At 45.8% G+C, this 27,314-nt stretch overlaps 1 protein-coding gene across 1 annotated transcript in view; it reads left to right on the top strand.

The window, feature by feature from the left end:
* The first annotated feature begins 2,998 nt into the window (after positions 1-2,998).
* Positions 2,999-27,314, top strand: part of LOC123191642 (wiskott-Aldrich syndrome protein homolog 1-like) — a 31,804-nt gene continuing 7,488 nt past the window's right edge. Inside the window, exons 1-2 of the mRNA XM_044604303.1 lie at positions 2,999-3,922; positions 4,690-4,742. Of these exons, the coding sequence (XP_044460238.1) occupies positions 3,334-3,922; positions 4,690-4,742 (642 nt within the window). The 5' untranslated portion in view covers positions 2,999-3,333. The remainder of the gene's footprint in view (positions 3,923-4,689; positions 4,743-27,314) is intronic.

Below are 27,314 nucleotides of genomic sequence, written 5' to 3' on the forward strand. Positions count from 1 at the left end.
TTAAGGTGAAGTATAACATGGTATGGAAGGCAAAACAAAGCGCAATAAAAAAATTATATGGCGATTGGGAAAATACTTTTATGATGCTTTATAATTTCAAAGAAGAGGTGGAGAAGAGGTCACCTCACAGTGTTGTGGAGATAGATACTGAGGTAACAGAGGATGGAAGAGTCCTTTTCTCTAAGTTTTTTAACGGCTTTAAAGCCTTGCATCAACGGCTTCAAGGCAGGGTATCGTCCATATTTGAGCATAGACTCGTCCTTTTCGACTGGAAAGTGGAATGGTCAATTGGCACTTTGCAATGCTTTAGATGGACACAACTTGATGTTCCCTATTGCTATTGACTTGTTTTAGTCAGAGACAAAGGTCTCATGGACATAGTTCATGATGCAATTGAAAAGATGCATAGGGCTAGTGTCACCTTTGGCAGTCCACACAAGATGCATGCAAAGGGCTAGAAAATGCAGTCAAGAAAGTTTTCCCCCATTGCCGGCAAAGGGAGTGCTTCAGCCACATGTGGATGAATTTGATCAAAAAAATTCAGAGGGGAAGAATTTGGTCGTATGTGGCCAGCAACAGGATCTTACACTAAACAGACACATTCATATCATCTTGGTAAGATAATGACAACATGCCCTGAGTTTGTTCCATGATAAAATTCTCTATTATGGTATAGGTCAGGATTTTAACACTGCCATCAGGTGTGATCATATCAACAACAACTTGGCAGAAAGTTTTAACAACAAGGTGAAGCAATTGAAAAACTTACTTGTGCATGGCATGGTTGACAAAATCAGGATCTTGATCATGCGCTTGTGGGAATTGAGAATAAGGATTGGTGATTGTCTATAAAGGGATAAGCTTCCTACGATGGTACAACATGTGGTCAACAGGAGCAGAAATCTTACACACTTATCTGTTGAAAAATCTTCTTTGTAGGGTGCTGAAGTTGGAGATACCAAACTGGTCGAAGGCATGTTGTTAACACTGAAATGCATGATTGCACTTGTTTGGAGTGGCAACACACTGGGAAACCATGTGATCATGACATACTTTTCTTGGTCTCCCGACTTAAGATAAACATGCACCCATATTTGCATGAATATTACCTAGTAGCAAGATTCAAGGCTTCATATGCAACTCCAATTCCAGCACTTACAAATTAGTCTCAGTGGCCTGAAGTGGAAATTGAATTTTCCATGTGTCATCCTTTAACAAAAAGAAAGGTTGGCAGGCCTAAAGAGAGTAGATTCAAGGCATGGTTTGAGAAAGGTGGGAGTAGTAAAAGGGAGAAGGGAAAGAAGGATGCAAAGCCAAAAAGATCCTAAAAAGGTAACAAAAATAGATGCAAGTTGTGCCAGAAACTTGGGCACCGAGTTGGATCTCCCGAATATTGTTACATTCCTGAAAGGCCAAAGTATGTGGGCTCATGTTTGCGATGTTTACTATTTGGCTGCATTTTTCAATTACTAACCAATTGACATGCTTTATTTTTAGGGGAAGCTTGCATGTAAGCCCCTTGTTGTTAAAGACTGATGGTCAAAGAAAAAGGCAAGAGGCAATGGCTGTAGAAAAAACAGAAGTTTTGGTGAAACAATGCACATTGAACCAGACGTGGATGGTGTGGTGCAAAATGAGCAAGACTCTAATGTGCTGCTGCAAAACGAGCAAGATTTGGATGTTCTGGTGCCAACTGAAGATATGGGTACCTCTAAAGATATTCCAGTTGATGTTATGCAAGCTGATATGTTGGATGTTGAGTTGCGAACTGATGATATTCTAGCTGATGTGGTGCCAACTGAGCCTATATTGGAAGTTGTGTTGCCAAATGATGATATTGGGCCCAATGATACTACAACTATTGTGGTGCGAAATGAAGCTACTATTCTAGGGAGTCTAGTGAAGAAAGCCAAGAGCTTGAGTGAACTAGGTGTTGTACAATAAAAAACAAGCATTGATAAAAAGAAGAGGAAGAAATCGAGTGGTAAGAAGAAGCTGAAGTGAAAATTTGTTCAAACTTGTGTATCAGTACTATGTTGTAGAAATAAAACCTTGCCTGGATTTGTGTAATGGTGTAATACTATTCAAGTTTGAGACAAAAAAAACTTGAGCCAAAATTCAAATTTGAAGTTATTTGGTATGTGGTATTGGTGTTACAATGATTTCTGAACTATTATGCATGTTAGGTGATTATTGGATCACTTTTATTATGCAAAACTTTGGACATGAAAAATATGCTCCAAATGAGCTTCAAACCTGTGATGCCACGAGACCGTTGCGCCAGGTGTCTTCCAGTTATTCGCTGTTGTTGCCTTGTCATTTGCTTGCGTGTCGCATCTTGTCATGTTATCATCCGCATTGCATCTGCATGTTTTCAAAACTTGCATCCGTCCGGGTTCGCCCAGTTCCGTCCGTTGTCCGTTCTAAGCCCAGATACACTCGCACGCGCCCGCGGCACGTCCGAATATAAGTGGCCGGAAAATGTTCTTCGAATGGTTTGAAAGTTGGCATGCGGTCTTATTATAGTGTAGGTAGGCCACCTGCCAAGTTTCATCGCATTCCGAGTTCGTTTGACACCCCAACAGATAACTATAGCGGCATTATAGCCGGTCTTTTCGTCGGACGTTTTTGGTCTCCGAAAACAGTCGCCGGGTCTCTCTCTCTGAGAGCTCTCTCTCTTCTCTTCTCTCAGCCCAAAGCTTTCTGCACAGTCCGCTACCAACCCCCAGGCCCGGGAACCCCCTCCTTGCACAGTGCATCGGCCCCTCGCGCGCGTCCGAGAGTTGTCCCGGACCCGACCCGGACAATCGTCAACGTTGGGTCCGGATCATCCCCAAACATCTATAAAACATCACCATTTTTTTATTTGGACTCCATAGCCTATTTTCCCTATCCGTCTGATTTTGATCGGAGGGACAAGATAGTCCCTAACCTAACCAACTTGCTATATATAGATCAACCATTAGACTATTTTGCCAAACCCTAAATTCTAGGACTTTTGTCCCTGTCGCCGCCGCCACCCGGTCTCGATCCACCTCGGGATCCATTCTCCTCGTTTTCCTCCACCCACCAACCAAGGCTCCCCACTGCTCCTCCCTGATTCGCTCTGCCCGATCCACCATCGCAGCAAGCCGCCGCTCCAGCAGGACCTTGCGTCCCCGCTCCATCTCCCCGTTCTTCCCTGGTTCTCTCTCTGGTGCTCATGTCCATCGTTCTCTTCTTGCAACAGGAACAACCATGGCCGCTGTGTTCACAAGCAGCAGCTGCCATCGTCTTCCCCCGCCTCGCCTGTGACCTCCTCTGCATCGGTTCCGGCCCCGACGCCCGATCCCCATGCCTCCTCGTTCCCCTGCCTGCAGCAGCCGAGCAAGGGACCTCGCGCCCGATCCTTCCCCTCGTCCAGGAGGTAGGAGCCCGAGCTCCTCGATCCCTCCCGACGGCCAAGTCCTCGCAAGCCGCCGCCTGGAGCAGGCAGCCTCCGCTCCTCCTCACTCTGTCTGCGTCGCCGGGATTGCGTCAAGGCCGCCACCGTCCTGTTTGTCTTCCTGCGAGACGAGGCACCGAGCTCCACCGCAAGCCCCTCTACTGCTCTGCGTCACGCTGCTGCTCTGCTTCTCGGACGACCTCAGCGAGAGCCCCGCTCGCGCCCCCTCTGTCCCGTCGCCTGGATCCCGCTGCTGGTGCCCCCAAGTCCCTGCGCCTCTTCCGCCGGAGCAGCCCATCCTGCAGTCCCCGCTGCCGCTGTCGTGTCCTGCTTCTGTTCCTCCCGCTCGTCTCTGTACACGAGGAAATCAAGGGATCGACGAGCGCCCGTTGACCGAGACCCCGCCACGCGCCAGGGAGCGCAGCAAGGCCGGCCCATGCAGCTTCCCCCTCCCGGCCAACCGGGCTTCCTCTCCACCGCCTTGGGCCAAAGCCCATGGTGAGGCCCCTAGTGCCCCCTTTTTGTTTTTTTATCTATTCATCCAGCCTGCTATGTTTCGGCCCATAGTGTTTTTTTCCTGTTGCTGCGATTTTCACATTTATCCAGTTAAAACAGTTTTGCAGAAAAGCCCTCAAACTTCATGCATATCATATATCTCAAACTGTGCATCATATGGAAAAACTTTATATATGAAATATGCTTAGATTTCTGTCTAGTTTCATAATATGCCACTTTCATCCATGTTTGAAATGCTTAAAATGATGTTTGATTAAATTTGCTCATATAGCATGCTAAAATGATTTAATTCATAACTAAATAACCGTAGCTCCAAACCTAACAAACTTTATATATAAATGGGGTAGAAATTTGCCGAGTTTAACATGGTGTACTTGCTGTGCATGTTTAACAACTCTAAAATTGTGTTTAGGGCAGATAAGTACCAAACCTAAAATATGCACATGAGGAGTTTCCAGACTTGTTGTTTTGTTGTTCCAGCCTCATTTAAACTTGCCTAGATAGATAGTTTCATTATGCTTCACCTCTTGCCATGCTAACAACATTTAATATTGTTGAGTACATAAATGAGATCGAACTAAATAAGTCATGTGGTGTTTCGTCAATATGCAACGGAGTTGCATATTGAGCTCCACTTAATTTGTAGGATTGTTTGTGCACTTTGCCATGCCATGCTTCATTAAACCGGACATGCATCATACTTGATTGTGCATCATGCCATGTTCATGTGTTGGTTGTTTACTATGTAGTGTACTTCTTTCCGGTGTTGCTTCTTCGGGTTGGTTCCGATAACGCCGCGTTTGTGAGGATCCATTCGACTACGACCGTTTGTCTTCTTCATGGACTCATTCTTCTTCCTTGCAGGATCTCAGGCAAGATGACCATACCCTCGAAATCACTTCTATCTTTGCTTGCTAGTTGCTCACTCTATTGCTATGCCTATGCCGCGATACCTACCACTTGCTATATCATGCCTCCCATATTGCCATGTTAAACCTCTAACCCACCATGTCCTAGCAAACTATTGTTTGGCTATGTTACCGCTTTGCTCAGCCCCTCTTATAGCGTTGCTAGTTGCAGATGAAGATTGGAGTTTGTTCCATGTTGGAACATGTTTGGGATATCTCAATATCTCTTATTTTAATAAATGCATCTATATACTTGGTAAAGGGTGGAAGGCTCGGCCTTATGCGTGGTGTTTTGTTCCACTCTTGCCTCCCTAGTTTCCGTCATATCGGTGTTTTGTTCCTTGATTTTGCGTTTCTTACGCGGTTGGGTTATAATGGGAACCCCTTAACAGTTCGCCTTGAATAAAATTCCTCCAGCAAGGCCCGACCTTGGTTTTACCATTTGCCACCTAAGCCTTTTTCCCTTGGGTTCTGCAGACTCAAGGGTCATCTTTATTTTAAACCCCCGGGCCAGTGCTCCTTTGAGTGTTGGTCCAAACTAGAGCACCGTGCAGGGCCATCCCTTGGCAACTTGGGTTACATCGGGTCTTGTACGCTTAGCTTATCCGGTGTGCCCTGAGAACGAGATATGTGCAGCTTCTATCGGGATTTGTCGGCACAGCGGGTGGTCTTGCTGGTCTTGTTTTACCATCGTCGGAATGTCTTGTAACCGGGATTTTGAGTCTGATCGGGTCGTCCTGGGAGAAGGAATATCCTTCGTTGACCGTGAGAGCTTGTGATGGGCTAAGTTGGGACACCCCTGCAGGGTTTTCAACTTTCGAAAGCCGTGCCCGCGGTTATGGGCAGATGGGAATTTGTTAATGTTCGGTTGTAGAAAACTTGACACTTAACTTAATTAAAATGCATCAACCGCGTGTGTAGCAATGATGGTCTCTTCTCGGCGTGGTCCGGGAAGTGAACACGGTGTTGGAATTATGCTTGACTGTAAGTAGTTTCAGGATCACTTCTTGATCACTTCTAGCTCACGATCGTGTTTTGCCTTCTCTTCTCACTCTCATTTGCATAAGTTAGCCACCATATATGCTAGTGCTTGCTGCAGCTCCACGTCATATCTTTTCCCTACCCATAAGCTTAAATAGTCTTGATCGCGAGGGTGTGAGATTGCTGAGTCCCCGTGACTCACAGATTACTTCCAAAACCAGTTGCAGGTGCCGGTGATACCATAGAGGTGATGCAACCGAGCTCAAGGAGGAGCTCGATGAAGATCTTGTTCATTGTGTTGGTTCGTTTCTAGTCGATCAGTAGTGGAGCCCAGTTGGGGCGATCGGGGATCTGTAGCATTAGGGGTGGTCTTCTTTTGTTTTGGTTCCGTAGTCGGACCTTGATTGTATCTGGATGATGTAATGCTATATTCATGTATTGTGTGAAGTGGCGATTGTAAGCCAACTCTGTACCTCTTTCTTATTCAGTACATGGGATGTGTAAAGATTACCCCTCTTGCGACATGCCTACAATGCGGTTATGCCTCTAAGTCATGCTCCGACTGAGGGAGATATAGCTGCATCGTGGGTGTTAAAAAGTTGGTAATCAGAGCCTTCCCCGACATAGGAGCCCCCTGCTTGATCGAATCGCTGGCGTTGTTGAGTCTAGAACAAAATGTTTTGAGTCTTTTAGGATTATATATATCGGAGAGTCAGATTCTTTTTACTCCCAGTCCATTCGTCGCTCTTGTGAGGCTTCCTGACATAGAGTTTTGACTCTTCTCTTCTCAAATTTCACTAAAAAAATTTAGGATCACGCGGGTATCTTGGAATCGTTCCAATGGTTTTGTGACGAGAACATTGTTCTTGGTGCCTCCTGACATTTAGGGGTTGTGGCAGTGTCCCGGGGAGTTGAGCTCTGAGGTGTTGTCGTCACAATTTTATCGTTGCAGTTCTGGAATACCTGAGTTCGCCGACATCGAAAATCTCTTTTATGCAGTTGTTGGTGAGATAACCTCGACGCCACCCAGTACTGGGGCGGGAGTTCGGGAGTATTGCCATAACTCGTATAACGGATGCTTTTCGAAGGTTGAGGTAAACGACTTCCGAAGGTTTCTTGGTTATGTGTTGAAGGATGGATACAGCTGGATGTAGGATTTGTTAGTTTTGGGTGAGATATTATGCTTCCCCTGTATCCCCAACACCTGATTGCATAACTAGAAAGTTTCGGGAGTTTATAAGTGGGAATTCAAGTAGCTCTTAGGATATCTTTCCGACAGATGCATGATATGAAATTGGGGTTCGACGTCTAGTGGTCCGCCTATCCACGGTTGGTTTTACAGTGGTCTCGTTGTGTCTTAAAGAGTCCTTGGCTATGCTGACTCGGGGACACTTCCTATGTCATGTGCACTGCCTTGTACATGATGGTGTTGTACGATCGATCCCGTGTGGGCCCCACCACGAAAACTTCGGACAAAATCTCTATCATATGTTTGTTCCGGCTTATTCTGCAAGCCAATCCTTTGATTTGTTTTCAGTTGTGGTATTCGAGTTGCTTCAATGCAAGTGTTGATTCCATACCTTTTCTAAGCGGTGTTCTCATATTTTTACGTGAATACCAATCCTTCTTGATCGTCGAGTTTGCCATCTCAATTTCTTCTGAACCGGTGTGTCTCTATTCAAGTGGATCCGATCATTTTCAACATCCGCAAGATCAACTCAAATTTTTCGTCAACGGTGTTTGTTTCATCCGTCTCAAAGTTTTCTTTGTTTTCCCATCCTCCCACCCTTTTTCTTCAAGGACTCAGATTTCTTATTCAAGTATCCTTTTATTGATGGGAAGCCTCTCCATTCCTTTTCTGTCAATGTTCTTATCCGGTGATTCTCATGAAGATTCTAATGGAGCTTCAAGTTCGTCATTCTTCATTCTTTTCATCTCCGGTGGTTTCAAGTCAAGCTTTGTTGATCATATCCTTTCCTCGTTTCAATGCTTTCTCATGCCGGTGCAATTCTTAATCATTCACCTCTCGCTATTCGTTTGTTCTGGAGTGCTGAAGATATCTCAGAAGATGCTAGTGTTTATTCTCATTCATTCAAGATCTTTCGAGAATGTTATCTCATTCAAGTCATTTAACTCAACCGGCGCAATCTATCTTTTAAATCATTCAACAGTGTTTCTTTTGAGTGGGCCCTAACCCACAGGTCTATTCCCAGGATCTTACCTGACTCTTCTCATTTTACCGGAGCTATTCTCTAATCTTTAAAGTTTGGCGTAAGAATGAATTATCATCAGTCAAATGTCTTTCACCAAGATCTTTCAAATTCTTTTCATCGTTGGTTCAACCTTTCCAATTTTAATTCCGGAGTGCCTCAACAATTCTTGGTGGTGTTTCTTGTCGTCATTCTCGGATTTTGAATACCGAAGAAGAGTTTTTCCTCCATATCTTATCCGTTTTCTCAGAGATTCGTGGTTCTAGTTTGAGGCCATCCTCTCATAATTGTTTTGATTGTGGGAATTCTTTTCATCCATTCGGAGCATTTCAAGAGTCTTTCAGTTTGTTTATCCGAAGGCCATCATTTTGGGATTATCCATTCCAGCTTTCAACTATCATTCTCTAAATCTTACCGATGCATCATTCAAGTTTTCTCTAATCAGCTCGTGATCTTTTCGTTCACTTGTATCAAAATCCCCTCAAGCATCTTCGTTCATGTGCTAATTCTTCTCAGTGTTTCTGTATCTTTTCCTTGATCGTTTTCTATTCTTACGGTGGTTCATTCAAGAGTTCTTCTCCTTTGTTGTCATACAGATTCATTCGTTCTTCATCCTACCGGTGGATCATCGAAGATCGTCTCAAGTTTGCGCCATATCTCTTCTTAATCCTTACTACGTGAATAAGTAGTATACCAAATCCGTTACTTGTCATCAATTTAAATTGGTGAAGGATAAGCATAATGTAATTCTTATTCTTGTTTCATCGAGTAAATTCAATTCCTTATTCCGGAGGTTCATCAAAATTCTTGATTTCAATTGTTCAACTTTCTTTCCAGAGTTCCGAGTTTTTCTCGGTTATATCATCGCGAAGCTCCATCTAACCATTACAAGGCTTCAATCATATTTGCTTCAAACCTTCAATTCTTTTATGTTATCATTTCCTATCCAGAGTTCTTCATGGAGGCTCAACATGGTGGTTCAACAAGGATTTAATTCGTTCTCGAAGTGTTCGCCAAGAGGAGCTCAAGGATTCTTCATCTTGCATTCCAAAGTGCAATTCTTTCATATCTCATCTTTTGAGGTGGTGTTATGTCATTGTTGATAATTTTCCTTCATGTTTCATGATTCACAAGTTTTCAAGAGTGACACATCTAAAACCATCATTTTCTCTTCGCTCAAGACATCTTTTCAACCAATCTTTCTCTTCTTTGGAGTTATCTTGGGTTATATTTCACCTTAAGCCTTCCCTAAGGATTTTTGCTATTATGGTGCTTATAAATGACCCAAGTTATTCATTTATCCTCCCGGTGAAATAGTTTTCTCGTCTCCTTGTTGACCTCAATCAAATCTATCATTTCCGTTAGTGGCAGAATTTCACCTCAGTTTTGAGATGTTCTCCATAAGCCCACTTAAAGCTTATCCTTTCATTGTTGATAATATAACGACTCTGTTCCAGCATTTGTCGTAAGCGTGCTCTCCCAAGATCGTGTTTCCCTCCGTTCATTCATTCCATTCTTTAATTTCTCCCAGAGGCATTGTAATGTTGCTCTTTTCAATCATCATCTCGAATGGTGAGGATCGTGTTCTTTTCGTGCTTATCCTTTTAATCGGAGCGTCGTGTCCTCTCATTTTGCCAAGTTCATATTCTTACCTTCCATTTCCAACCGGAGTGTTGTCGTAATTAATCGTTATTGTTTCTTGTACATCTCGTTTCAACCGGAGTGCTTGCATGTACTTCTTATCCATTGCACCCTTTCTTGATGTCTTTCAACCTACAAGGTTCTAGTAATGTTACTTGTTCCTCTTTTCTAACGGAGTGTTTTTGACTTTGTTCATCTTCGTTGTATTCTTTCTTTCGTTTTGTTCAACCTCTCAAGGTTCTTTGGTTTCACTCAATTGTCATCAAGCAACTTAGTTTTACCTCTTCTCTTCCTCTTTCATTTCTCTCTGGTGCCATTCTAGATCTCGGGACGAGATCCTCTCGTAGTGGTGGAGTGTTGTGACGCCCGAGACCGTTGCGCCAGGTGTCTTCCAGTTATTCGCCGTTGTTGCCTTGTCATTTGCTTGCGTGGCGCATCTTGTCATGTCATCATCCGCATTGCATCTGCATGTTTTCAAAACATGCATCCGTCCGGGTTCCCCCAGTTCCATCCGTTATCCGTTCTGAGCCCAGACACACTCGCACGCGCCCGCGGCACGTTCGAATATTATTTTATAAGTGGCCGGAAAATGTTCTCAGAATGGGTTGAAAGTTGGCATGCGGTCTTATTATAGTGTAGGTAGGCCGCCCGGCAAGTTTCATCACATTCGGAGTCCGTTTGACGCCCCAACGGATAACTATAGCGACATTATAGCTGGTCTTTTCGTCAGACATTTTCGGTCTCCGGAAACAGTCGTTGGGTCTCTCTCTTCTCTTCTCTCAGTCCCATGCTTTCGGCACAATCCGCTACCAACCCACAGGCCCCGAAACCCCCTCCTTGCACAGTGCATCGGCCCATCGCGCGCGTCCGAGAGTTGTCCCGGACCCGATCCGGACAGTCGTCACCGTTGGGTCCGGATCATCCCCAAACATCTATAAAACATCACCGTTTTTTTATTTGGACTCCATAGCCTATTTTCCCTGACCGTCCAATTTTGATCAGAGGGACAAGATAGCCCCTAACCTAACCAACTTGCTATATATAGATCAACCACTAGACTATTTTGCGAAACCCTAAATTCTAGGACTTTTGTCCCTGTCGCCGCCGCCACCCGGTCTCGATCCACCTCGGGATCCATTCTCCTTGTTTTCCTCCACCCACCAACCAACGCTCCCCACTGCTCCTCCCCGATTTGCTCTGCCCGATCCACCACCGCAGCAAGCCGCCGCTCCAGCAGGACCCCGCGTCCCCGGTCCATCTCTTCGTTCTTCCCTGGTTCTCTCTCTGGTGCTCATCTCCCTCGTTTTCTTCTTGCAACAGGAACAGCCATGGGCGCTGTGTTCGCAAGCAGCTGCTGCCGTCGTCTTCCCCCGCCTCGCCTGTGACCTCCTCTGCATCGGTTCCGGCCCCGATGCCCGATCCTCTTGCCTCCTCGTTCCCGTGCGTGCAGCAGCCGAGCAAGGGACCTCACGCCCGATCAGGGGCGGATCCAGAACAAAAATGTCCCGGTGTCCACGTGCACGTGCACATCATATATATAAGGATGGACACCAAGCAATAATGTAAAATAACACACCAAGAACGCTAATTATATGGCAACGAGATTTCTTATCAAAATAAATTGTTCACTTCCATTTGAAATACTAGTTGATTATGCAAATTTGAACAAGCCTAAGAACGCCAAACAATGAACGATTTACAATATTATTTAAGAAACCTTTCTATAAATTCTCCTGTGATTAATTATTACTGTTTTAGCAAAAATATACGAGTTACATTATTTGTGTTTGCATATGCAAGAGCATAAACAATAAACAAAATGTATCGATCGAATGATACGATTAAGGACTTAAACTTACTCAACATTGTGTCTCGCCGTTGTTGCATAAATAATCCTCCCCTGGTTAGATATGAATCACAGCGAATTGTTTCCAATTGTAATAGCTTTAAATTTTACGACCCTAGCCATACACTTAGAAAAATAGAACTTAATTTTTTTTGTAATTCCTACACACAGCTGAGATTTCAGATTTGAAAGAGATCGGCAATTACCAAGTGCTGAGTTGAAGTCGAGACGTACATCAAACTTTCAACAATCCATGACTGGGCGAGGGTTCAGGTCGCCGGCTAGCGATGCTTGAACAATGGTGACTGGGCGGACCGGCGGCTGGCCGCGCGACGGAGAAGGGCCGAGACGGGCGATGCTGTGAGGGTTGAGGCGCAGAAGCCGGGCGGATGAGTAACCGAACAGGCGCACGTATAGATAAGGTACAGCCGTATTGGGGATCGATTAATCAGATCGATAGTGTTTTTTTCTTTCAACACGCGCACATACAGGGACCAAGGATTAATCGATCGTTTCATGAGTGGGCATTACGTAGATGGGCTGGACTGCCTCGCTTGTGTTTGTCAGTCGCTGGGCTGGCCGGTGTCCAGGTCCAAAAGTTACCGGTGTCCAGCCTAAAAATCTGGACTTTGTATAAGGTAAATGCGTATTTTACCCGGTGCCAGTGACACCGGTGTCCATAACATGCCTCCGCCCCTGCGCCCGATCCTTCCCCTCGTCCAGGAGGTAGGAGCCCGAGCTCCTCGATCCCTCCTCGCCGGCCAAGTCCTCGCAAGCCGCCGCCCAGAGCAGGCAGCCTCCGCTCCTCCTCACACCGTCCGCGTCGCCGGGATCGCGTCAAGGCCGCCACCGTCCCGTTCGTCTTCCAGCGAGACGAGGCACCGAGCTCCGCCGCAAGCCCCTCTGCTGCTCTGTGTCGCGCCGCTGCTCTGCTTCCCGGACGACCTCGGCGAGAGCCCCGCTCGCGCCCCCTCTGTCCCGTCGCCTGGATCCCGCCGCCGGTGCCCCCAGGTCCCTGCGCCTCTTCCGCCGGAGCAGCTCGTCCTGCAGTCCCCGCTGCCGCCGTCGTGTCCTGCTTCTGTTCCTCCCGCTCGTCTTTGTACACGAGGAAGTCAAGGGATCGACGAGCGCCCGTTGACCGCGCCCCCGCTACGCGCCAGGGAACGCAGCAAGGCCGTCCCAAGCAGCTTCCCCCTCCCGGCCAACCGGGCTTCCTCTCCACCGCCTTGGGCCAAAGCCCATGGTGAGGCCCCCAGTGCCCCCCTTTTGTTTTTTTTCTCTGTTGGTCCAGCCTGCTATGTTTCGGCCCATAGTGTTTTATTCCTGCTGCTGCGATTTTCACTTTTATCCAGTTAAAACAGTTTTGCAGAAAAGCCCTCAAACTTCATGCATATCATATATCTCAAACTGTGCATCAGATGGAAAAACTTTATATATGAAATATGCTTAGATTTCTATCTAGTTTCATAATATGCCACTTTCATCCATGTTTGAAATTCTCAAAATGATGTTTGATTAAATTTGCTCATATAGCATGCTAAAATGATTTAATTCATAACTAAATAATCGTAGCTCCAAACCTAACAAACTTTATATGTAAATGGGGTAGAAATTTGCCTAGTTTAACATGATGTACTTGCTTTGCATGTTTAACAACTCTAAAATTGTGTTTAGGGGAGATCAGTACCAAACCTAAAATATGCATATGAGGGGTTTTCGGACTTGTTGTTTTGTTGTTCCGGCCTCATTTAAACTTGCCTAGATAGATAGTTTCATTATGCTTCACCACTTGCCATGCTAACAACATTTAATATTGTTGAGTACATAAACGAGATCAAACTAAATAAGTCATGTGGTGTTTTGTCAATATGCATCGGAGTTGCATATTGAGCTCCACTTAATTTGTAGGATTGTTTGTGCACTTTGCCATGCCATGCTTCATTAAACCGGACATGCATCATACTTGATGCTGCATCATGCCATGTTCATGTGTTGGTTGTTTACTATGTTGTGTACTTCTTTCCGGTGTTGCTTCTTCCGGTTGGTTCCAATAACGTCATGTTTGTGAGGATCCGTTCGACTACGACCGTTTGTCTTCTTCATGGACTCGTTCTTCTTCCTTGCGGGATCTCAGGCAAGATGACAATACCCTCGAAATCACTTCTATCTTTGCTTGCTAGTTGCTCGCTCTATTGCTATTCCTATGCCGCGATACCTACCACTTGCTATATCATGCCTCCCATATTGCCATGTCAAACCTCTAACCCACCTTGTCCTAACAAACCGTTGTTTGGCTATGTTACCGCTTTGCTCAGCCCCTCTTATAGCATTGCTAGTTGCAAGTGAAGATTGGAGTTTGTTCCATGTTGGAACATGTTTGGGATATCACAATATCTCTTATTTTAATTAATGCATCTATATACTTGGTAAAGGGTGGAAGGCCCGGCCTTATGCCTGGTGTTTTGTTCCACTCTTGCTGCCCTAGTTTCCGTCATAACGGTGCTATGTTCCTTGATTTTGCGTTCCTTACGCGGTTGGGTTATAATGGGAACCCCTTGACAGTTCGCCTTGAATAAAACTCTTCCAGCAAGGCCCGACCTTGGTTTTACCATTTTCCACCTAAGCATTTTTCCCTTGGGTTCTGCAGACTCAAGGGTCATCTTTATTTTAAACCCCCGGGCTAGTGCTCCTCTGAGTGTTGGTCCAAACTAGAGGACCGTGCAGGGCCATCCCTTGGCAACTTGGGTTACGTCGGGTCCTGTACGCTTAGCTTATCTGGTGTGCCCTGAGAACGAGATATGTGCAGCTCCTATCGGGATTTGTCGGCACAGCGGGTGGTCTTGCTGGTCTTGTTTTACCATCGTTGAGATGTCTTGTAACCGGGATTACGAGTCTGATCGGGTCATCCTGGGAGAAGGAATATCCTTTGTTGACCGTGAGAGCTTGTGATGGGCTAAGTTGGGACACCCCTCCAGGGTTTTGAACTTTCGATAGCCATGCCCGCGGTTATGGGCAGATGGGAATTTGTTAATGTCCGGTTGTAGAAAACTTGACACTTAACTTAACTAAAATGCATCAACCGCGTGTGTAGCCATGATGGTCTCTTCTCGGCGGGGTCCGGGAAGTGAACACAGTGTTGGAGTTATGCTTGAACGTAAGTAGTTTCAGGATCACTTCTTGATCACTTCTAGCTCACGACCGTGCTTTGCCTTCTCTTCTCGCTCTCATTTGCGTAGCATATATGCTAGTGTTTGCTGCAGCTCCACCTCATACCTTTTCCCTACCCATAAGCTTAAATAGTCTTGATCGCGAGGGTGTGAGATTGCTGAGTCCCCGTGACTCACAAATTACTTCCAAAACCAGTTGCAGGTGCCGGTGATACCGTACAGGTGATGCAACCGAGCTCAAGGAGGAGCTCGATGAAGATCTTGTTCGTTGTGTTGGTTCGTTTCTAGTCGATCAGTAGTGGAGCCCAGTTGGGGCGATCGGGGATCTGTAGCATTAGGGGTGGTCTTCTTTTGTTTTGGTTCCATAGTCGGACCTTGATTATATCTGGATGATGTAATGCTATATTCATGCATTGTGTGAAGTGGTGATTGTAAGCCAACTATGTACCTCTTTCTTATTCAGTACATGGGATGTGTAAAGATTACCCCTCTTGCGACATGCCTACAATGCGGTTATGCCTCTAAGTCGTGCTTCGACACGTGGGAGATATAGCCGCATTGTGGGTGTTACAAAACCCCTCCGAAGCTAGGGTAAACAGCCCCATTTGTAAGCAAGTTTTTTTTCGACCTTGTCTAATTGAGCCAAAAAGGAAACTTGACATCTAGTATGTGTATATGAGAGTCCTTCCTAATATGGGATCGTCTCGATAAAGTATGACATGCTTAACGCTAAACCCTAGCTCATTTCTCTTGAAAACCCTACAACCTCGTTCTTGATAGCCATCTTTTGTGAAGGTTTTTTTCATGAAAATATTTGTATTCTAAGTTTCTTATTTTCTCCTAGCAACTTAGTCACATAGAACGATGATCGGCACAAGTTTTATATTTTTATTTTTATTTTTTGAATTAGTTATGCTCAACCCTAACCCTTGAAAACCTCTCAAAACCCCATCAAAACCTCTCGAAACCCCGCACCCGTCCGGACCATTGGATCGATGTGAATGGATGGTCTGGAATAGGCACTAGGGCTAGGTCAGCAATCCATGGGATGCACTATGATTGGCTGATTCGATGATGCTGGATATTATAACATGCAACATTCTGGACCATTGGATGGATGTGAACTGAAGCAACAGTCTGGATCTGGAGCCACGTCACAGATCCGCGGGTTGCGCTTTCATTGATTGGTCTTTTTAGCCCCTTTTTTATGTTGGATAAGATTGAGCAGGCCTGCCATGCGTTGTTGGGCTTAATTAAAATTGGCCCACCCGTTGGACCAATGGACATTGCATTGATCCAAACGAGCCTAAAGAGCATGCATGCATGCGCGCGCAGCCCTATGCTGCCAGCCCTCGTAGCGCTCGATGTTGCGTGCACGCGCTCCGCCATCGAGCATGCTCGACCTTCATATTATGGCTATTTTATTGGATGCCTGACCGTCACAGCAGGCACACAGAAGCTCATCTTTCGATGCATTTTAATGGCCCATGTGCCACGCAGACCATTAGCTACCATTGCCATGCGCGTGTACACACTCGATGCCACATTGCCCGTTTCCCATGCCATTACTACCATGATGGACAGGAAAACAAAACGGTGCACCCCGACTATTTAAGCACACCCAAGACTACATCTTCCTATCACTCTCCTTCATCTCCCATCTGCCCACCCAGCCCCTTCTTCACCACAGGCCATCCCAAGACCACCCGATGGAAGTGAAGATGCACTTCACCGGGGCCGCATACGGTTATGCCGCCCACCGTCCCCGAGAGGCTCTACCCTGCCAGGGTCCAAGTGGAGAATACCCTGTGGGTGTGGGAGATCTCGAGGTGGAGGGGTACAAGGGGGCTAACTGAGTACTTCCTCTCCGCCGGCTACCTCCACCTCCCGAGGGGCTCTCCGGTCATGTTCCAAGTTGAAGAGGTTAGTAACAACGGCTATCCTATCGGGCTTCTCGTGAGGTTCACCAACCCCTTCGATGCCTACCACCTCCTCGATTGTGTTTTTGGTGTGGATGCGAGTTCATCGCATTCACCACATACAACATCTTCATGGATTTTGTCAGCGTCTTCCCCATCGATGAACGCATGCACACCCTCCCGTACCGCACTGACGATGACGAGTGAAGGAGTTGGCCTTGGAGCAAGCAAGCAAGCCGGTGGTGTTAGGTGCCATGTGTTATCTTATCTAGGGTCCCATTTTATCTATGTCGTGTTGGGTTGATCTATCTATGTAAGTTGTAATGGTACTATCTATGTCATGCTTGGGTTGATCTATCTAGGTTGTAATGGTACTATCTAGTTCATGCAATACTACTACTTATGCTACTAATTGATGTGTTCTATCTACTTGATATGGGTTAGTTGATATATATCGTGCTTGACGTTCTATCTAGTTGATCTATGTGTTACTAATAAAAGGAAGATTCCACTATGGACATGCAAGTGTACACCCAAATATTTTTGCAAAAAAGATCATATATAGGTGTGCTGCATGTAGGCATGCATGCATGTATCTAGGCCCTAGTCAGTAGCAATGCTCTCCCATGTCTCCTTCTTTCTCTGATCTACTAGTAGCTAGTAGGTCACCCTATCTAGTAGGTGTTTGTTGAGCACCGAGAGCTTCTTAAATTGGTTCTAATCCAACCAGTAGCTACAGCTGGAGTTGAGAAAGTATTCTCTTCAATGACTTATGGGCTCTTCTATTAGGGCGCAATTTTTTTGGATCCGCAACCATGGACATGCAACTAATTTAGTTCATGTAAGCATGCAAATAATTTAGTTCATGGAACCGTAGACATGCATAAAAACAATCAGAAAACAATAGTGGACAAGCAAAAAATATGTAAAGCAAAAAATGTTACAATACATACATGTATTCATGCAGCCATGCATGAATGGATCTATCTATCCTCCTTAAAAATTGATTCAATTAGTTAATGTATCATAGAATGTTTTATCGATTTACATTTTCATATCAAAAAATGATCTGGTACATCTCCGTCGTATCTATAATTTTTGATTGTTCCATGCCAATATTCTACAACTTTCATATACTTTTGGCAACTTTTTATACTATTTTTGGGACTAACATATTGATCCAGTGCCCAGTGCCAGTTCCTGTTTGTTGCATGTTTTTTGTATCACAGAATATCCATATCAAACAGAGTCCAAACGGGATAAAAACCGACGGAGATTTTTTTGGAATATATATTATTTTTGGGAAGAAAAATCCACGCGAGACGGTGCCCGAGGTGGCCACGAGGCAGGGGGGCGCGCCCCTAACCCTCGAGGGCCACCCGTAAGGCGGTTGATGCCCTTCTTTCGCCGCAAGAAAGCTAATATCCGGATAGAGATCGTGTTAAAATTTCAGCCCAATCGGAGTTACAGATCTCTGGGAATATAAGAAACGGTGAAAGGGAAGAATCTGGGAACGCAGAAACAGAGAGAGAGACAGAGAGACAGATCCAATCTCGGAGGGGCTCTCGCCCCTCCCATGCCATGGAGGCCAAGGACCAGAGAGGAAACCCTTCTCACATCTAGGGTGGAGGTCAAGGAAGAAGAAGACGAAGGGGCCCCCTCTCCCCTTCTCTTCCGGTGGCGCCAGAACGCTGCCGTGGCCATCATCATCATCACCGCGATCTACTCCAACACCTCCGCCATCTTCACCAACATCTCCATCACCTTCCCCCCTCTATCTACAGCGGTCCACTCTCACAACCTGCTATACCCTCTACTTGAACATGGTGCTTTATGCTTCATATTATTATCCAATAATGTGTTGCCATCCTATGATGTCTGAGTAGATTTTTGTTGTCCTATCGGTGGTTGATGAATTGCTATGATTGATTTAATTTGCTTGTGGTTATGTTGCTGTCCTTTGGTGCCCATCATATGAGAGCGCGCGTGGATCACACCATAGGGTTAGTTGTATGTTGATAGGACTATGTATTGGAGGGCAAGAGTGACAGAAGCTTCAACCTAGCATAGATATTGATGCATACGGGATTGAAGGGGGACCAATTTATCTTAATGCTATGGTTGGGTTTTACCTTAATGAACGTTAGTAGTTGTGGATGCTTGCTAATAGTTCCAATCATAAGTGCATAGAGTTCCAAGTCAGGGATGACATGCTAGCAGTGGCCTGTCCCACATAATACTTGCTATCGGTCTACTAAAGTAGTCAATTGCTTAGGGGCAATTTCGCAACTCCTACCACCACTTTCCCAAACTCGCTATATTTACTTTATCGTTTCTTTATCTAAACATCCCCTACTTTTTATTTACGTACTCTTTATTATCTTGCAAACCTATCCAACAACACCTACAAAGTACTTCTAGTTTCATACTTGTTCTAGGTAAAGCAAACGTCAAGCGTGCGTAGAGTTGTATCGGTGGTCGATAGAACTTGAGGGAATATTTGTTCTACCTTTAGCTCCTCATTGGGTTTGACACTCCTACTTATCGAAAACTGTTGCGATCCCCTATACTTGTGGGTTATCAAGACCTTTTTCTGGCGCCGTTGCCGGGGAGCAATAGCGTGGGGTGAATATTCTCGTGTGTGCTTGTTTGCTTTATCACTAAGTAATTTTTATTTGCTATTCTTAGTTGTTTTCTATCTTTAGTTATGGGTAGGAAACACAGAATACCAAAAAAAATAGTTGTACCTACTAAACGAATGGTTGAAGAACCACTCAAAATCTATCACACTGCTGAAGCTTATTACTTGGATAATCTTCGATCCCTATGTGCTCATGCGGAAACCCCAACTAACTTAGTTGAGGGAAAATCCTTAGATGAGCATGCTTGTTATGTGCGCACTACTAGGAAAACCCTTATAGACAATCATTTACTAGTAGCTTGGGTTATACGCCCCGCGCTACTACTAAGTAGTAGTAGCGCGGGAAAAAAAGTGCGCTACTACTAAAGATTAGTAGTAGCGTGGCTTTACCTTTCCCGCGCTACTACTAAGTGATCCTGACCGTGCCACCGGAGCATGCAATAGTAGTGGCGTGGGTACAAAAACCGCACTACTACTAAATTTATAATAGTAGCGTAGGTATGACACCCTGCGCTATAGCTAATCATCATGCGCTACCACACCGCACCGCACCACAACTTCCTTGTCTTTCCCATAAACACCCCCCCCCCCCAAAAAAACTCCCTTGTCTTTCCAACGTCACTGCTCCTCCCCATCCTGCCGCCGATGCCCCTCCGTGCTCGCGCGCTCTGCTTAATGGTGCTCGCGCCTTCCAATCCGGCACCCGCCTGCCGCGGCTCGACATCGTTCCGCCCCCACAGGGCCCACCACCTCCTCCTCCCCCACGTCGTCTGCCTCCTCGCCTGGCGCGCACCGCCCCTGCCCCGCAGCACCACCCGTGTAACACCCTCGATGCGACTATATCTCCCACGTGTCGAGGCACGACTTAGAGGCATAATCGCATTGAAGGCATATGTCGCAAGTTAGGCAATCTTCACAACATCCCATGTAGTATAGATAATAAAAGGGGAGATAACATAGTTGGCTTACACTCGCCACATCAATCAAGTACATAAATAAATTACATGAAACAATCACTCATGGCCCGACTACGGCGCCAAAATAAAAGAGAACCCAACATGCGACACGGTCCCGATCACCCCCAACTGGGCACCACTACTGATCATCAGGAAAGGAAACATAGTAACGTTGAGAGTCCTCGTCGAACTCCCACTTGAGCTCAAACGCGTCTTCTGGAGCGGAATCATCAGGCCCTGCATCTGGTGTAATAGTAATATGTGAGCCACAGGGACTCAGCAATCTCGCACCCTCGCGATCAAGACTATTTAAGCTTATAGGTAAGGCAAGGTAAATATGTGGAGCTGCAGCAAGCGACTAGCAAATATGGTGGCTAACTTATTCGCAAAAGAGAGTGAGAAGAGGAGGCAAAGCGCGAGCGAGAAACTAGAGAGCAACCTGCGCAAACATTACTCCAACACCGTGTCCACTTTCCGGACTCCACCGAGAAGAGGCCATCACGGTAACTCACACGGTTGATTCATTTTAATTAAGTTAAGGTTCAAGTTATCTACAACCGGACATTAACAAATTCCCATCTGCCCATAACCGCGGGCACGGCTTTCGAAAGTTCAAATCCCTGCAGGGGAGTCCCAACTTAGCCCATGACAAGCTCTCACGGTCAACGAAGGAATAGACCTCCTCCCAAGACATTCCGATCAGACTCGGTATCTCGGTTCTTCAAGACACTTCGACAGTTAAAACAAGACCACCAACACCATCCGAATGTGCCGACAAATCCCGATAGAAGCTGCACATATCTCGTTCTCAGGGCACACTCAGATTGTCTTAGGTACGGGTAGGCCAACCCAGAGTTGCCCCTGGTGGCCACCGGCAGCTGACAGGTGGACCAACACTCAGAGGAGCACTGGCCGGGGTGGGGGGTTAAAATAAGATGACCCTCGGGCTCCGAAAACCCAAGGGAAAAAGAGGCTAGTTGGCAAATGGTAAAACCAAGTTTGGGCATTGCTGGAAAAGCTTTAATCAAGGCGAACTATCAAGGGGTTCCCATTATAACCCAACCGCGTAAGGAACGCAAAATCCGGGAACATAACACCGATATGACGGAAACTAGGGCGGCAAGAGTGGAACAAAACACTAGGCGAGAGGCCGAGCCTTCCACCCTTTACCAAGTATATAGATGCATTAAGATAACAAGATAATATAATGATATCCCAACAAGTAAAATAATGTTCCAACAAGGAACGGCCTCCATTCTTCACTTGCAACTAGCAACGCTATAAGAGGGGCTGAGCAAAGCGGTAACATAGCCAATCAACGGTTTGCTAGGACAAGGTGGGTTAGAGGTTTGACATGGCAATTTGGGAGGCTTGAAAGAAAGTGTTAGGCATCGTAGCATTGGCATAGCAAAAGAGCGAGCAATCTAGCATAGCAAAGATAGTAGTGATTTCGAGGGTATAATCATCTTGCCTGCACAGTTGTCATAGTTGACTGGATCCTCGAAAGCAAACTCAACGGGCTCCTCATTAGTGAACTCGTCCCCCGGCTCTACCCAAACAAGACAAGCAAGCAACAAGGACACAATCAACCACGTGCAAGGAACAAACAAAATGATGCAAAGATGGTATGCTATGCGGGATGCGATGCGGGATGCATATGCAAGATTTGACAAGGGAAAGCAAGAACCTGGCCTCAACTTGTAAATCCAAGCGTGCCACTGGAAAGATGAGATGAAATCGCTTGAAAACGATATAAAGAACGCCGGAATCGGAGTTACGGTTTGGAAATGGCAAGCGATTCAAATATGGCACTGGTCTGCGATTTACAGCAAGTAGCCATCTAAATGCAATGAGATGAACAAGGTACAACACTCAAACAAGACAAAAAAAATACATGGCAGGGATGCATTCATGATGCTTAACAAAAGTCTAGCACTGAGCTACGGCCAATTCATCCATTAACAGGTTCAAACAAGCATGGCAAAAATGCATATGGCAAACAGATCTCAGACTTGGTGAAATTAACACTTGTCTGGAATTTCAGATCAGGTAGCTCTCTTCGGAGCAACAAAACTACATGATATAGGACCTGAACATGGCAAAGTAAAGCATGACATGGAGCTATTCAAAGATCTTAACTAAAGTCCCTTAGTGACCTTGAGCCAAAAGGGATCAGAAAATACAATTGCAAGCATGTGAACATAGCAAAAACATAATCAGATCACAGACTTAGTGAAAACTGGAGCATGCTGAAACATAACTCAAGTAGGCATGTTTACGAGCTCGATGCACTCACTACAGTGCAAGTCATGACAAGCTAAGCATACACACATCAATAATACACAAAATGCAAGCTAGACATGGCAAGAACAATAGCATAGCATGCACGGATCAACTACAACATCATCGGCAAAATTGCAAACAAGTTGACAATCTGCCCAGATTCACAAAGTAGCAAAAGTAGAGCTCGATTGACTCAACCTAGGGTACTCCATAATTGCAAACAAAGACATGGATGGATAGAGCACTACAAGATTAACAAAACATCCTTACTGATCATTCTCAAAAGAGGCACGGATCTCTAGGAAACAACATGAACATATGGCCATATGAGATAAACAGATCAAGGACTTAGTGGAAATGCCAAGTCCCTGAAATCAGAATTACCAAGTGCACCACTTTGCAAGCTTGTGCTAGTCACCACGCACATCACAAAAATGCATGGGTTTCACCTCTAGAAAGATGACAAAACCCTTAACAAAACATATGAAGAGCATCAGGGCATATCATGCACACATTAATCATGGCAAAAATGACAAATAGCTAAATGGAGCAGCAGATCTGACAATTATCTCAAGTAGCCGTCTTCTAACAGCATTTTGGGCATCAAGATGAACTCAAATTAAAATGATGCAATGGAATGAAATGATGTACTCTCTGAGATGAACATTTTGATATGCTATATGCCAAAAACGGAGTTACGGATACGGAGATACGACACGATGAACAAGAGCATATGGATCTATGGAAACAGGGACTTAGAAAAAAAAACACCACCCACAGATCTAGGGTTTGCACGTGCCCCGAGGTTCGTCGCCGGGGCTTCGCCGGAGTTACTGTAGCGGTCGAAGAACTCGCCGGAGAGGAGGAGGTCGGCCGGAGTCGTGGTCGTCGGAGGGCGGCGACCGGAGTCGGGGACGGCGTCGGCAGGGTCGGGCGGCGGGAGATGGCAGAGGGGAATGGGCCCCGCGGGCCTGACGCGGGACCCGCGGGCCGGTGGCGGCGGGAGGCGGTGAAGTGGGCACGGCGCCATGTGGCTCCGCGGGATTGGAACACGTCATGAACATTTGCAAAGTTTGAAGGAAGCTCGAGTTGATAGGCGAGGTCGCCTCTCTTGCTGACAATCTTGAAAGGTCCCACGTATCTGGGGGCAAGCTTCCCTTTGATACTGAAGCGACGAGTACCTTTCATAGGAGAGACACAGAGGTAAACATGATCTCCGATCTCGAAAGCCAAATCACGGTGCTTACTATCATAGTAGCTCTTCTGGCGGGATTGGGCTGCTTTGAGGTTATCGCGAATGACTTTGCACATTTCCTCTGCCTCTGTGATTAAGTCATTACCCAAAAGCTGACGTTTATCGGTTTCAGACCAGTTGAGAGGGGTACGGCACTTCCTGCCATACAGAATTTCAAATGGGGCCTTGCCCGAACTTGCTTGAAAACTGTTGTTGTAGGAGAATTCAGCATAAGGAAGACAATCCTCCCACTTCATGCCGAAGGAGATCACACAAGCCCTGAGCATATCTTCAAGAATCTGGTTGACACGCTCGACTTGACCGCTAGTTTGCGGATAGAAAGCTGTGCTGAAGCGGATGTTAGTGCCCATGGCCTTCTGAAAAGAATCCCAAAACTTGGAGGTAAAAATGCTGCCACAGTCTGAAGAGATCACTTGTGGAATACCGTGCAGAGAGACAATCCGAGAGGTATAGAGTTCCACCAATTGAGCTGCAGTGATCGACTCTTTGATAGGCAGAAAGTGAGCCACTTTGGTGAGTTTGTCGAAGACAACGAATATAGCATCATTGCCACGCTTGGACTTTGGAAACCCAGTCACGAAGTCCATCTCAATGTGGTCAAACTTCCATTCTGGAATGGCAAGAGGTTGGAGGAGACCAGCTGGTCTTTGGTGTTCTGCCTTCACTCTTCTGCAGACATCACATTCATTCACGGATTGAGCGATCTCGCGCTTCATTCGAGTCCACCAATAAGCGTGCTTGAGGTCCTGATACATCTTCGTGCTCCCAGGGTGGATGGAGAGGAGAGAATTGTGAGCCTCGTTCATGATCACTTTACGAAGGTCACCTTTGGGTACAACAATACGATCCTCAAAGAAGAGAGTGTCCTTGTCATCAAGGCGGTAGCACTTATACTTGGGTTGACTCTTGGCAATCCCAATCTTCACCTTTTCACCATAGCATCAAGAAGCTGGGCTTGGTGAATCTGGTCTTCCAAGGTAGGAGAGACTTGAAGGTTGGCGAGGAAACCTTGAGGAACAACTTGAAGATTAAGTTTGTGGAAAGCTTCACAAAGCTCGGGTTGATAAGGCTTAAGAATCAGACTGTTGCAATAAGCTTTCCTGCTCAATGCGTCAGCAATCACATTGGCCTTGCCTGGAGTATACTCGATACTCGGATTATACTCTTGAATCATTTCGACCCATCGAGTTTTCCTGAGGTTGAGATTAGGCTGAGTGAAGATGTACTTGAGACTCTTGTGATCAGTGAAAATGTTCACTTTTCTTCCCAATAAGAGATGTCTCCAAGTCAAAAGAGCATGCACAACTGCCGCCAACTCGAGATCATGAGTGGGGTAGTTCTTCTCATTAGGCTTCAACTGGTGAGAGGTATAAGCAACAACTTTCTTCTCTTGCATCAATACTATGCCAAGACCTTGGAGAGAGGCATCACAAAAGACCTCGTACGGTTTGGATTCATCAGGCGGAGTCAGAACTGGAGCAGTGATCAATTTCTCTTTCAAAGTGTTGAAAGCAATGTCACACTCCGGAGACCAAACGTACTTGACGTGCTTCTGGAGAAGATTAGAGAGAGGCTTCGCGATCTTAGAAAAGTTTTCAACGAACTTCGGCAATAGCTTGCGAGACCGAGGAAGCTACGGAGTTGCTGCACGTTCTGAGGAGGTTCCCAATTCACAATTGCAGACACCTTCTCAGGATTCACGGCAATTCCCTTGGCAGAGATGATATGACCAAGATAAAGAACCTCATCGAGCCAAAATTCACACTTGGAGAACTTGGCGTAGAACTGATGATCCCTCAACTTATCGAGTACCAAACGCAAGTGCTTGGCATGATCTTCCTTGTTCTTCGAGAAAACCAGAATGTTGTCAAGATAGACCAAAACGAAGTCATTGGTGTAGGCATTGAAGATGAAGTTCATCATGCGAGAGAACGTCGGAGGAGCGTTGACGAGGCCAAAAGACATGACAGTGTATTCATATGAACCATAGCTTGTACTGAAAGCCGTCTTGGGAAATATCTTGCTCACGGATTCGAATCTGATGATAACCCATACGGAGATCAAGCTTGGAGAATACTTGGGCACCTTTGAGTTGTTCGAACAGCTCATTGATATTGGGAAGTGGGTATTTGTTCTTGATGGTCTTCTTGTTCAATGGACGGTAATCAACACAAAGTCGGTCCGTTCCATCCTTCTTCTTCACAAAAAGAACACCACAACCCCACAGAGAAGAACTAGGCCGGATGAGACCCATTTCCTCTTGAATATCGAGTTGCTTCTTCAGCTCCTTCAACTCTTCAGGTCCGAGCTTGTAAGGATGTTTGCACACAGGTTCCGTGCCAGGCTCAAGATCAATAACGAATTCAACTGGCCGGTGCGGAGGCATTCCTGGAAGCTCTTCTGGAAAGACGTCTTGATATTCACAAACGACTGGAATTTGCGAGATAGCATCCAGTTCACCCTTCTCATTGAGAGAAAACAGACGGATGGTATCATCACGAGCGGCAAAGACAATTACATCCTCAGACGAATGAGTCAATTGAATCTGCCTGTCTGCACAATCAAGCTGAGCCTTGTGCTTAGAAAGACAATCCATTCCGAGAATAAGATCAATATCCGACTCACCAAGAACCGTAGGAGAAGATAGAAACTTGTAGTCACCCAAAGTGATAGTAACATCCGGAGCAATGGAGTTAGCATGCATGCGCCTACCGGGAGAGACAACTGCTAATGGACTAGGCAAAATTTGCAAAGCCAAACCATGCTTAGATGAAAACGGTCTCGAGATGAAACAATGCGATGCACCCGTGTCAAAAAGAACTTTTGCAGGAATATCGTTAACTGGAAGGTTACCCATGATGACATCTTACAAGTCCTCTGCCTGAGCTGCATTCATCAAATTGACCTTGGCGTGCTTGGGGTTATGCTTGACCATAGCTGTACTTGCCGATCTGACAGGAGGAGGAGGAGGAAGACGCCTCTGATTGAAACAGTTGTTGGCATAGTGCTCTTCTGTTGGCACTTGTTGCACATGACCTCTGAAAGCGGACGGTGATACGGAGCACTCGATTTTGGAGCTTGAGACGAAGTCTTGTTCTGAAAGCCAGGGTTGGGTGGGTGGGAAGATCCACTGCCACCTTTGCTCTTCTGCTGATACGGCTGACGGAACGGAGGAGGAGGAAGCCAATACTTCTGCTGCTTGGCCACTTGAGTAGAGGAAGAAGGAGTAACATCTCTGACTCGCTTCTTGGAAGCATCACACCTCAGTTGAGCGGTCTCTTGCTTCAATGCCATGTTGTAGAACTCATCGTACCTCAAGGGCTTAAAGAGAACAAGAGCTAGCTGAATTTCTTCTCTGAGACCACCCTTGAACTGGTATATCATGCTCTTCTTATCAGGGACATCCTGCTTAGCAAAGCGGGCGAGCTTCTGAAACAACTTGTTGTAGTCATAGACAGACAAAGAGCCTTGCTTCAGGTTGCGGAATTCCTCACGCTTGCTTTCAACCACGCTCTGAGGAATATGGGGAGCTCGAAAATCTCGACGGAATTCATCCCAAGTGATAAC

This window comes from Triticum aestivum, chromosome 2A, assembly GCF_018294505.1.
Source record: "Triticum aestivum cultivar Chinese Spring chromosome 2A, IWGSC CS RefSeq v2.1, whole genome shotgun sequence".
NCBI lineage: Eukaryota > Viridiplantae > Streptophyta > Magnoliopsida > Poales > Poaceae > Triticum > Triticum aestivum.